The sequence below is a fragment of the Ochotona curzoniae genome, unplaced genomic scaffold (genome assembly GCF_017591425.1).
Source record: "Ochotona curzoniae isolate NIBS_2020 unplaced genomic scaffold, NIBS_Ocur_1.0 contig_78, whole genome shotgun sequence".
In the NCBI taxonomy this organism is placed as follows: domain Eukaryota; kingdom Metazoa; phylum Chordata; class Mammalia; order Lagomorpha; family Ochotonidae; genus Ochotona; species Ochotona curzoniae.
Genome location: NW_024466559.1, coordinates 2,635,504 through 2,648,632, shown reverse-complemented (window position 1 = coordinate 2,648,632; position 13,129 = coordinate 2,635,504). Strand labels below are relative to the sequence as shown.

Here is a 13,129-nt window from a genome sequence, read left to right as displayed (position 1 = left end):
CCCTCCAGTTGGCCCTCACATCGGGCGCTACTGTGGACAGAAGACGCCGGGTCGGATCCGCGCTTCCTCGGGCATCCTGTCCATGGTGTTCTACACTGACAGTGCCATAGCCAAAGAAGGCTTCTCGGCCAACTATAGCATCCTACAAGGCAGCATCTCAGAAGGTCAGTGTGTGGGCCAGTGGGGCTTGTGGCTCCCTCTTCCAACCTCGTCCTGAGCCACAGCCTCATGTGTCTTCTTCTTTCAACTTCTTTAAAAAATATATAGATGGGAGGAACCATTAGATTCATTTTCTTCCTAAAACTGGCCTAGGAGCCTGCCTGCGGGCCTCCAACCTCATTGTCTGGGAGGGCGGGATGGGAAATGGAACGCCAGGCTCCATCCAACTCGGGCAACCCCACTCCTGGGAAGCACAGACAGGTGTCTGGGTTGAGGAAGACTCCAGCGGTAAGCCATGACATTCTACTCCCTTGTGTGAATATAAGTGGATTCTTTACGCAAGAATCACGTTTTAAATTCAGCCTTCACTGTCCCATCCAAGAGGCACATAACCACAGTGATGGCGTTTGTGTCCTCCATTAGCAAACTCACCTCCTTCTCAAAGCATCTGTCGTTCCCAGCTCCCTTACGAAGGGCCTGAGGGGGAGAAAAAAAAAACTATAATGGAAAAGAATAAATCATTTGTGCCTGTCTCTCCCAGCTGCTGGAGCATGACGTAGCTTAGAGAGAGGCCCCAGGGAAGGAGGTGCGGAGGTCAGATCCAACCTCAGCCCGGCATGCCCTCTGCCACATCTCACTGGGAATGCCCAGCCAGTGAGACCCCAGGTGCTATGCCTACTTAAATTGTGTGTGGATTTTGCACACATAAATAAATTTCCTCTACAAATACCAGCCCTGAGCTTAAAAGGGTACAGCTGATGAAAGAAGAGGCTTATGCTACATGTGCTTCTGTTAAAACAGAGAACAGAGGGACCATGATCCTGCTCACCTCTCCCAAGCTCTGCTCATAGTGTGCTAAGCACCAAGTCCCTCGGTGACCAGTGTGTGAACTCTGGCCAGGTGCACACAGCAGGTACACACAGTTGCTGATCACATCTTCATTTCACACTGAGGAAAGCGTGGTGTTCTTTGGGGCCACATGCTCTGCACTTTCCCTACCATGGGAGCTTGAGTGTCATAGAACACATACGTGTGTTGTGTGCTAATGATCATGACCAGGTGAAAGGTAGGTATGTAAGAGCAGAAGGCACCAGGAGCTGTGACCTCAGTGCCCCAGGAGAACCTGAATGGCAGAGCCAGTGTCCCTTGAACATGAGTTGTCACTGCACACAGAGACTGTCAGATTTCATTAGATATTGAAGGAAGTGATCCTACAATGTATTTTGTTTATCCGTAGCTCTTAGAGTGTACCACATGTGAGCAGCACATATATGTTACATGGAAAATAAGACTGAATTGGCAATACCCCCTGATGAATTTTAAATGACCTTTTGGTCATCCTGTCCCTGCTCAGTAGAACTGTTCATTACTGTGATGGTGACTTATGGACACAGGGTGAAGGTTGGCATAGCCTTTGTACAACTCCATGAATGAACTCCACAGTCCACCAGCTTAGAAGGAAAACCATTGTAACCGTTCATTCTGCCATGTTTCCTTTCAGATTTCAAATGCATGGAAGCTCTGGGCATGGAATCAGGGGAGATCCATTCTGACCAGATCACTGCCTCCTCCCAGTACAGCACCAACTGGTCCGCAGAGCGCTCCCGGCTGAACTACCCTGAGAATGGATGGACGCCGGGGGAGGACTCCTACCGAGAGTGGATACAGGTACCTACGAGGTGTGGGTGCAGGTGTGGACAAGTGAGCATACACATGTGGATAAAGTGTGGCCACAGGTGTGGACAAGATATGGGTGTGGGTGTGGACAAGCAAGCATACATGTGTGGATGAGGTGTGGCCATGGGTGTGGATGCAGGCACAGATAGAGGTAAGAACAAGGCCCTGTACATGCAGGGTTGAGGAAGGCCTTTAGGGCAGAAGCAGATCCCTGAACAGTGCCCACAGTTCACTCACTGCTGACATCATGGAGGACACAGGACTGTTAGTCCCATCCTGCTCAGAACCAGAGCATTGGCGTACGCATTGTTCCTGGCAGTAGGATCTGATTTTTCTTCCCAGCTCTGCATTTTTTCTGTTGATGCCTGCTCTGACCAATCTGGTCTCCCGAGTAAGGGACCCCCTGGTAGATGTGCGTAGTCCTCACTTCAGCTGTCAAGTTTCTTGTTTGCACAGGAGTGGAACAGGGAAGGGAGTGTGTCTGTTCTATTCACAGGGCTGTCTGCAATGTGTGTATGGGGTGCCGTGCAGGGCCACTGGCTCTGTGCCCTTGTGACTGGCACCTTCTTTCTCCTTGCATCCTGCTCATGCCATATCCACATACCCATGCTAACCCTCCACACTTGTCCTGAGGGGGCATATGGGGGCAGATTGTCCAGCACTGGGTCCCATTGTCTCCTTTTGGGAGGGAGGCAGATGACAGATTCCCAAGGAGTAGTGTTTCCGAGCAGGGAGAATCTAAGATGATTAATCCTCTGCTTTCCGCAGCCCTCTCTGCTTCAGTCCTAGGAGCATAAACACCAGATTTTGTTTTACTTTGGAAAGGTCAATATTAGTTTAACATACACTTAAAGTGAAATGGCCTATTACAGAGACTGAACCCACGTTAACCCCCGAAAGACAACACTGAGAAATGCATGCGCCATGAGAAAAGATGAGGCTCTTACCTCAGGATGGCTGCACCCAGCTATGGATTAAGTCAGAAGGGAAATGAATTGGCCTGTGTCAAAATAAGTCTTGGTGGTGTGCTGTCCACATCCTCTCGGAGCCTCCAGGAGTCGGGGTGATTGACAGGCGTGCCTGCGGGAAGACGCACATTGTGCAGAGCTCAGCGTGTTCCACTCTGGGTCACGCTGGGCCACCTGTGGTAATGCAAGGCCAATGGCCTCGCACAGGTTCCAAAGCTGCAGTTGCAGCAATTCTGCACACAAGATTCACAGTGACTAAGTGGGCTCTCGCAAGGTGCTTGTCTGCATGTCATCCTGGAGTGTGACACAGTATGAGATTGTCACAGGAGAAGGAAAACCTCTCCAGCCACCCCAGCCTTTGTGTCTCTCAGCTGGCATGGTCAGGGCGGAACAAGGAGCCACCTGGGTTCCAGAACTGGGGGTTGTGTGTCATTCCTCCCCTTGCACTACCACCACCACCCTGTCCCAGTCATTAGCCGCTGAACCACCTGCAGGTTGGTTCCTCATCTCAGATCAGGACCCATGCCATCTTGTGACATGGTGACTGTCATCAGGATAGGCAGAAAAAGCACAGTGAAACACACCCACCCCTGGGGCTCTCTTGACTCACACTGCACCCCTGACTCTCCCAAGTATGTCACCCAGCCATGCTCCATCCACAGGACAGCAAGCACATGGCACCCAGCACATGCTGCAAACACTTGGAGACAGATGCTGACACATTGATGTTGTGTGGTGTCATCCATGAACTGCTGACCACCAAGGGGAGGCGCGTGTGTGGCCCAGCCTGTGTTGCGTGCTTGGCCTCCTGGCAATTTAACCCTCGGCATCACCTGCTATGGCACAGATATCCCCTTTGTTAATGTGTGGCTGCAGAAGCTGGCACAAGCTCAAAGTCATAGCTTCAGCTAGGCTGGGCAGTGAGTTCTGTCCCACTCCACACCTACCCCTACCCTGCAGGTAAACTTGTCCTTGTCACTTGCACCTGCAAAGCCAAGTCCATCTGAGGACATGGCCACCTCTTTCACAGCTTTCCTTGACTGAACAAAGCGGTTTCTAGACCTGTAAGGCCAGGGCTTTACTCCTCAGTCCTTCCAAAGACAACGGCAGGTACTGCTGCCAACTTCCCACCACCCGTTTTGGGGTAATTCTGTGTGTTTCCACTCTGGAACTCCTCTAGAAAGGACTGGCATGCTTCCTGGGATAGATGCTTTAGGAATGGCCCAGCCAGCCCAGAGGGCAGTAGGTTCAACCTCCAATTACGGAAGAGAAGGTCCCACAACCTACATGCACCTGAGTGTGCCGGGGACATTTGTTCCTATTCTGCCCCCGCAAAGCACACTGCTGTAGCAACAAGGGCAAACACCCTGTGTGTGCTAAGTTAATAAGCTGGTGTCGGAAGCCGCCTTTCCTTCAAGACAGCAAAAGTCCTGGAGCCTATTGTCTTTTCCAGGAAACGGCTGAGTGACACAGAACACCGTGCATCCTTACCCCGCCCACGAGAACATCCACCGTGGCTTCCTGTGAGACCCATGGTCTCCGTGGAGCTGGGCTGTGAGCAGGGAAGTCCCCAGCGGAAGGCTGCCGTGGCCAGCTCCCGCTGAGGCTGCTCCACATCCCATCCAGGTCAGAGTTAGCTAGGCACTCTCTTGTTACTGGTTTAGGTTTTTGTTCTGCCTGTATTTCTGGCTAAATGACCAAGGATTCAGAGAATCAACCCTAACAAGCCTTACCTGTCACTCACATCTTCATTGCCCAAGCCATTAAGGCCATCGAAACCAAAAAGTCTCCCTCTATTGCCCCTGCACTCGCAGCACGTGTTCAGGTCCCAAGCAGGCGTGCTCCGTGACTGCTGCTGCTCAGCCCTCGTGTGCCGCTCATTTCCCATACATCACAGCATAGTCCTTCACATACAAAGCAGGATTTAACGTGCTCATTATTCACATGTCTTATTAATGATGGCTTTGGCCACACTGTAAACAGATTTGTCCTCCCAGCTTTAATTAAAGCCCTTGGGAGTGTTTTCCTGCAACAACTGTGACTTTCCGTGATGCAAATGCCAGACACACAAACACACACACACACACAGCACAGTGCCCTGGTAGGAAATGACTATACAACAGCACCGGGGGCCACCAGTCAAAAACACTCCCTCCAGGACTTCAGGAGTGGAAGCCAAGGAAGCAGCTCTGAGCACTGGGCGCTCTGGAGCAGAGGGGACAGCAGACCTCAGCAGTGTCCTGCTGAGAGAGGAGCCTGATGGAGTGACAGGGTCCCAGGCCAGTCTGCAGCTGTGGTAACTCAGCCGTGTGCCTACCTTTTTGGTGCCTAGTGAGCATGAAACACAAAACTTGGCTGTTTTCCCTCATGACAGCGGGGATAGTTGCCATGGCTCAGAGTTCAAAGGCAGTGGCCAGTGGGACAACACCTGGCATCCACTTACGGCTCAGGTAGTAAAGCAGTGAGACAATACCCTTCTCCTTTCTCTACTCAGTCCTGGGTATAGCAGCTGAAGATTCCACCTTAGATATGACCGTTCATGTCCACTGCACAGCTGGGGGGATTTCCCACCCTCCCTCACTGGGGTCCACTGCACACCTAGAGGGACTGCCCACTCTCCCTCTCTGGAGTCTACTGCACATCTGTGGGGGGACAGCCCACCCTTCCTTGCTGGGGTCCACTGCACACCTAGGGGGAACTGCCCACTCTCCCTCACTGGGGTCCACTGCACACTTGGGGTGACTGCCCACTCTCCTTTCTCAGGAGCACAGGGCTGCACAGGCAGCAGAGCCTCCCCTTTCTTGCTTTCCAGGCTCAAATCTCCCTTTGTCACCTCACTGCTGCTGTCGGCCTTGTGCCTTCAGGCTTCTGTACCTGGACCTAGTTGCTTCTCGCTTGCCACACCTGTCATCTTGCAAGACGTGGAGAGATCCTTGCTCCTCTCCTAGTACTCCTACAAGGCAACCGCACTGGACAGACCCCTCACAGGAAGACACAAAGCATGGCCAGATCTGGAATCACATAGGAGCTTCTCCCCGCAGTAGTCAGGCTGCAGACTCAGCTCAGGCTCACCTGGTCCCAAAGTGCTTCCACGTCTGCTGCCTGTGCACACACACGCAGCTCATCCAGACCTGTGACTGTTGTTACCAGTGCCTTCGCAAAGAGGCTCTGATGTGATTCAGGCCTTGCCTTGCCACTTAGAATGGAGACTAAAGGCATCAGGAGGTGGGCAGCGCCCAGTGGGACCTCCTGAGCGCCAGAGAATGAAACCGTCCGTGAATTCTGAGAATTTCCTCTGCAAACGGCCTCGCATGTTCTTATCACATTTTAGGTAGAAGTGAGTGCTGGCTTATTTGATTAGAAGAATTTGTTACCCAGCTTCTTGTTTTTTAACCTTTCAAGTTAAGAGTCCCCCAGAATTGAAAAGAGACACAGAAGCAATTTATCTTGAAAATAGAAAGAGAAGTAATTTATCCTAAAGCTCTGTGCTGTCATTTATCTTAGCTTCATAGACAATTTTCTTTCCTTCTAAACGTCCTGGACACATCTTTGGTTTGCTGATATTAATGTGCCGAATGTGAAGCAGGTATCTGCTGTGAAATGGCTTTTGATTTTTCACAGGATGCCAGCCACTAGCAGGGCTGTAGTCTATGAGACTGTATTCTTGGCAAACCCGGAGCACAGAGAGGCTGGCTTGTCCTGCCGGTGAACTCTCGGGGCGCTTATTGTGAACATTTCTGGGACAGTGGGAGTATGTCCGTACCGTGAGTACATTGCTGAGATGACTATCAAAGAGTCCTTTCTAAGTCCTGTGAGCAGAGGTCTGCCAGGACTAGCTCACTCAGTTGCCACACGTGGCATGAAGCAGGTGTGGGACTGTGAGGGTCCTGCAGCTGTTCTGTCTGTGCACTCTGGGGTGTTTAATAGCATCTCTGAGCTCTACCTGCAGAAGCCAGAAGGGCAGCGGTGCGCCCACATACACACACAAACGTGCAAAAATGTTTATACATACGCACATGTGCATACTGATACACGCATACACACATGCACTGAATGTACCTCCAGACACTGACACTGACGTTGACCATGTCGGATCAGAGAGAGAATGACCCCTAGGTGAATAGAAGGAACCGGAAAGCCTACCCAAAGCTTTCTCTGACTAGTCGGACCAGCCGGACTTTTAAAAGACAAAGCGGCTTGCGGCTTGGCTACCTTTGAACATATTATTGGAACAGAACCCTAGTGCCTTTGTTTGCTGAAAATAGAGATTATTTGTTTACATAACACAGGAAAACAGCATCTCCAACCTCCTTGTTTATTTATCTTAGGTTCCACTATATTTAGCTGTTAAGAGTGAACTGTTTTTAGCTAAACAAATACAGATGCTATTTTAGATGGAGCCTCAAAATGAACAAAGAATGATTAAGAAAAGGAAATACAGGGCTAACGTTTCAAGTCACCACTGCCAGACTCAGGCAGAAAGGGCTCTTCCACGTGGGTCCGTGGCCTTTGCCTACTCAGTTTCATTTTCTTTTTCATCGGTTAATTGTAGTGTTTTACTGTCTGGAGAGGCAGTGACACAGAGCTGTCATCCTTAGGTTCAGTCCTCAGAGGCCTGATGCAGCGAGGAGCATCCGGGTTGAATCCGGAAGGCAGGAGCTCCCTTCCGAAGCACCTGAGCCCTCTCTGTCACCTCTCGGGCAGTGCGTTAGCAGGGAGCTGCAAACAGGAGCAGGAGCTGAGCACTGAACCCCGGCACTCTGGTGTGGGACTGTGGATCGCTAACTGGAATCCTGTGTTCATTTCCATGTGGCATGCTGGTGCTTTCCAGCTTCAGACGCGATCAGAAGTCAGGGACGTGGTGAGATAGTCCCTTGATTTGCCTTTTCATGGAAGGAGTAGTAAGTGTGGCGTCTGCAACCTCAGTGACACGTTGAGAGCTGTCGGTTACCACCCAGTGTCACGTCGGGGAGAAGGCGAGGTCTGTGGATTCACATCTGTTTTGTGTGAAAGGCTATCCTTGTCTGTGGTGTTTAAAATTATTGGGCTGTTGAGACTCCTCAGGAGGAAAATGTTAATGGAATCTATCACGTGCAGGTTTTACAGCAGTGGTTTTAGGAATTCCTTTGTTGGGATCGGTTCTGCCCAGTGGTAATGACTGCACCCTTCACAGCACATAGTAGCGTTCACATGAGTGAGCAGTGACCATGGTTACATGTGTGTGATGTCACCCATGGGTGCCGAGGCTTTGAGTAACCATCACATCATGATTGGAAAGCCCCCACGGCAAGCACTGTCTTCAGAGCTGGCAGAAGCCTGCCAGCTTGAGACTTTTTTTCCCAGCACAGATGACAGAAGAGCATCCTGGTGTGGCCAGGATTCAGTGCCTGCCAGTTCTCATTTCATGCGCTGTTTGAAAGCTTGTACTCAAAATGCAGTAGTGATGCACGCCAGAGCAGCAGCTCTGGGTGCTGACCTGAGACAAAGCAGATGTGTGTACACAAGTGTGGGTGTGCATGCACGCACAACGTAGGCAGAGGAATGTATACACACATGGGCACACACAGAAGCACAGGTGCACATATGCACACACAAGTGTGAGTGTATAACAACATGCACACACGTGTCTTCCATCTCTCTGCCCTCCTCCCTTCCTTCCGCTTTTTCCTCTCTCTCTCAATTCCAGGTCCAAATAGAGGAAAGTAGATTAAACTTTAAAATGCTCCATAAATCCCAAAGGTAATAAAATGCACTGTGCTTTTGTAGTTCCGACCCCAGTCGAACAGAGTGAGCATCTGAGACTAAGTGCACATGTTACGACTGGAGCTCCATCACATGGGCCCTTGTGCAAGTGGCTTGTGCATTTTTTTTTTCAGCTGCCTTTGCCTCGTGGGGTTAAAAATGTATTTGTGCCATTCTTCTAATCACTTTCTTTTAGGAGACAGATCGCTCGGTGCTACCACAATTTTTACTCTTATAGCCTTAATTTCTGACACCTTGAACTGCATTTTCTGCATTCAGCGTTGCTCCTAGCAAGCGCAAGGGGCTCGTCAATGAAGTTCTCCGGGTGGTGATGACTGGCCCCCGTGGCTTCTTGTGTCATTTCAAGCACTTGGACTCTGTGGTCCTACTAAAAATAAGTTTACTGTACATCTTCTTGCCCTGAGGTTGCCCAAAATGACACAAGTAAATATATGCCAAAATTGAATGCCAGAATAAAAATTTCAATAGAGGAAAGCATAGCTGAATTTGCTGGGTCAGCCTCTAGCAGTTTTGTGTGTATGTGAGGTTTTCCCCATGGAACGTAGGATCATATATGTTTGTGTCATCATGGAGCTCTCCAAGGATACAGAGGATCTTGCCCTGTGGGCCCTGTGCCCTTGGTTCTTCCATGTGTACCTGGAAGACATTCCTGTTCCCATCTCTCCCTGATGCAGACTGTGGGGCCTCTGTGTGCTTTGCCTTGAAGTCCTTCCAGTCCTCAGGCCTTTCCTTCCTTAGGAGCATGGCCTTAGCCACTTAGGACCTGGGGCAGGCACTGGACCTGGTGGTTGGGATGCCTGTGGCCCACATCAGAGAAGACCCGCCTGGCTTCCTTGTCTAACTCTGTCTCTTGTGGCCAGTTTCTTGCGAAAGTGAACACAAGGAGACAGCAGCAATGGCTCAAGTGTTTAGATTCCTGCCACTCACATCAGGAACCTGGCTCCTGGTTTCAATCTGTTGTAGGCATTTGAAGGGTGGACCAGTGGATGGAAGCCCAACTTGGCTGCCCCTCCCCCTCTCTCCCTCTCCACCTCTCTATCAAATATTTTTTAAAATGTGGAAAATGGAACAAAATAGAGATACAACAACAACAACAAAAACTATTCCACAGTAAGCCTTTCATAAGTTGAGTAGTAATGAGAAAAGTAGAGGGGAGAAGGGGCACCAGGACGGCTATGCATTGAGTATCAGCACAGCCATCTTTGGCTTCTGAGACTTGGTTCATGTCCAAGGATGGGAGATGCTGCTCAGCCTCGTCTCAGAGGTGAGAGAGACCAGGGAGGTGCAGGAAGCATGCAGCCACAGGTGCAAGAAACCTGACACAGAAAGTTTTTTTGGTACTTCATGAGGCACGCATGGCTCAGGGGAGACACAGGAAAGAAATATTTTTTTTGTTTGTTTCCAACCTTAAAAAATGAAGCTGCAACATGTGGAGTCTAACAGTTGAGTGATTTTTTTTTTTTAAGAATTCCAGACTAGCCATTGCTATTTTCATTCAGCAGCATTTCAAAGCACTGGGATTATTTTTCAAATTTCAAAGTATGCTTCTGAATAGGGCATGCATTTTAAAGGATGCATGTTTATTTTAAAAAGGGATTCGTGCATTTAGCATTTACCGTGAAAGGAAAAATCAGTCAGTATTTCTGCTCATTGAGACAACTTCTCTAAAAATCAACCACTGGTAGTAAGTGAACCTCCTTGATAGAACCATAGAAATTACCTTATATGACCATTTTCTGGTCAAACCCTGTGTCTTCCGGGGAGTGGGACAAGGAAAAGGTCGCAGGAAGTAGGGATTTTGGTCCATCCTGGATACGGACGCTCAGCTGCAGTGTTCCCTGGGTGGGGACCACCTGTGTTCCAGAAGGTTCTGAGGGAACAGCTGCTTGTTTATGCCTGTGTCTTCAGTATCTCCATTTAGAACATTTATGTTTCCAGATTTCATCTCAATTAAAATCTTTTTATCAAACGTAATTCGAGCAGATTAAAAAGCAGCTCATTCCATTTCCATTTTGTTTAAAATACTGGCAGTTGTATCAAAACGCTGCCAAGTGCTGTGTTTCAGTCTTGAATTTTGCATCAGAGAGTGGAGTGGCTGTGTGACGATCCACATTGCCATAGACTTCAGGAGAGCTGTTTTAAAGTCCAGTGGAAATTCTGTCACAACCCTCATTTTTCAAAAAAAAATTTTTTTTGAAGCTCTCTTACATGCATGGGTTTCAAATTCTTCTTAAACCAAAAAAACTTATCTTTCCATTCCATTTTCCGCAAGATTTTGACAGAGTTCCCATCCTTTGGTTCAGCCCTCATATTCACTGGCTACAGCTGGCCAGGGCCAAAGCCCAGAACTTTGAACTCCACCCAGGTCTCCCTGGTGGATGACAGGTACATTGGCAGGAAGCCAGAGTCAGGAACGATGGCTCAACAGGATAATCCTCCAGTTTGCAGTACCAGCATCCCATCTGTACACCGGTTCAAATCCCAACTGCCCTACTTCCCATTCAGCTCCCTGCTTGTGGCCTGGGAAAGCAGTGGGGGGTGGCCCAAAGCCTTGGGACCCTGCACCCGCATGGGAGACCTGGAAGAAGCTCCTGGTTCCTGGCTTCAGATTGGCTCAGCTCTGGCTCTTGTGGCCTTTGGGAGAATAAACTAGAAGATGGAAGATCTTTCTGTCTCTTATCCTCCCTTCAAATCTGTCTTTCCAATAAATAATCTTAAAACAAACAAGCAAGCAAGCAAAACCAAGACACAAAGCCAGGGCCCGAGCCAGGGAGTTCATCCAGCCTGGAAGGTGGACACATGATAGCACAGTGGTGATCAGCGCTTATCATCCTGTGGATATAGTTGGAACAGGTATCTGGCTTTGAGTCCAAAGTGGGCAGGTGTATATGTATCAGGCTGTGCTGTGTGGGGACCTGGGCAATGGCTGGAGGGGGTGGCCACCCTGGGTGCACCATGAGGTCTGTACATACACTGCCAGGGTCTCATATTCCACATCATGTGGCTCAGGTGGAAAGGTGTGACATATAAGCAGGTGACAGATAAGTTCTTCCCCTGCTTGCGTTGAAGGCAGTGGGAAGCCCATGTCCACGGTAGGAGCAGGGAATTCATAAGCACAGTGCGAAGTTTCTCTCTCCCCTTTGCCCTGCCCCACATCCATCACAGTGTTTCCCATATCGCTGCCACAAGCTGCCACTCAGGGGTCTCAGTGGCCTCGGCAGCCAAGCTTGGCTGCAGTTGAAATGCATCAGGTTTTGCTTCTTTGTGCCAGCTGTAACAACTGCAGCGGATTTTCCTGTGCAAACAGAACCCACGGAACTCTAAAGAATGTTTCAGAACAAGAGCTTGATTTCCTAATCAGTTGCTTCCAAATCAGAAAGAAAAACAATGAATGTGAGATAGAGGAAGTGCTGGGACCGATGTAAAGTGAAGCTCAGACCAGTGTCACCTCCTCCACCTGCCAGGGATACAGCCTGCCCTTCCCTGGGATTCCCCTGTCCCCCCTTGCCATGCTCTAGGTTCAGGAGCAGGGCTGTCAGGGCAGCCAGCTTTCCCTACCTCAGTGTCGTGACAGCCACGTCAGTGTTGACCTGACTGACCAGCCCACCCTCTGTGTTCGTTCTTACGGGTTGTTTCACTCTCAGCACCCGCTTTATTGGAAACAGCAATCTGTCTATCCCAGGAAGTGCTCACTTTCCATTTAACTCTGAAAGAAAGGATTAATTCAAAGAGTTCAGATGAGAAGATGAAATGGTGAGATTCTTCCTATCCTGTGCTTTTTTTTTCAATTCTCCAGAATTTGTAATATTTCTGTATTTTATCTTTGCTGCAACCCACCATTCACCCCATCTTGCATCGTTAACAGCAACCCCACATCCACGGGTTTTGCTTTCCATGGGCAAGGGTCAAATTTGAGCTGATAGATAGTAAAGTAACCCCAGGTAGTTCCCTAATTATAAAAGAAATTTCCAAAAACAATCGGGGAGGAGTGATAACTAGCATTGCCTGATAGTTCAGTTATGAGCTGAAGGGCCAGCGTGAGGGTACAGGTCAGGGCCACTGTCCCTGTGTGCAGGGTGACAGCTGTGCAGCCTCAGGGAGGGCATACACAGGAGCCCTTGTAAGGACTGTGACAGGCCATGGAGACATTCAGGCCATGGGCTTCTACTGACTGACAGCACACCGTTGTAAGCACTGGGAGAATCATGTTGCTCAGTGGAGAAGGGACACCTTGGGAGGGAACGCCTTGTGGGTTCTCAGAAGCCAGGTCCTGCGGCGCCCCAGGGTCAGTGCTGTAAACAAACCCTCGGAGGCTGCAGCTGCCTGGATGTCCATGGAAAATAAGGATTTCTCTGCAGAAACAAGCCAACTGCCCAAAAGTGTTCTCTTTGGCTGGTGGTGTCAATGGACTGAGCAGCCCTCTGAGTCATCAGAGATCTCGGAGACACTCCACCATGCCCCCCTCACTCCATGCCCTCAGAAGTGTTTTCCTGTTTTTAATCAGGCATCAGTTTGCTGGACTCTTGTTTTTTCAGGCTGTGCTGCTCTGCCATGGGAGTGGT

At 49.6% G+C, this 13,129-nt stretch overlaps 1 protein-coding gene across 2 annotated transcripts in view; it reads left to right on the top strand.

Moving 5' to 3' along the window:
• NRP1 (neuropilin 1) overlaps positions 1 to 13,129 on the top strand; it is a 93,701-nt gene that overhangs the window by 50,386 nt on the left and 30,186 nt on the right. For both annotated transcript variants that reach the window (XM_040992573.1, XM_040992569.1), the window contains exons 5-6: positions 9 to 164; positions 1,661 to 1,827. In XM_040992573.1, coding sequence (XP_040848507.1) covers positions 9 to 164; positions 1,661 to 1,827 — 323 coding nt within the window. The remainder of the gene's footprint in view (positions 1 to 8; positions 165 to 1,660; positions 1,828 to 13,129) is intronic.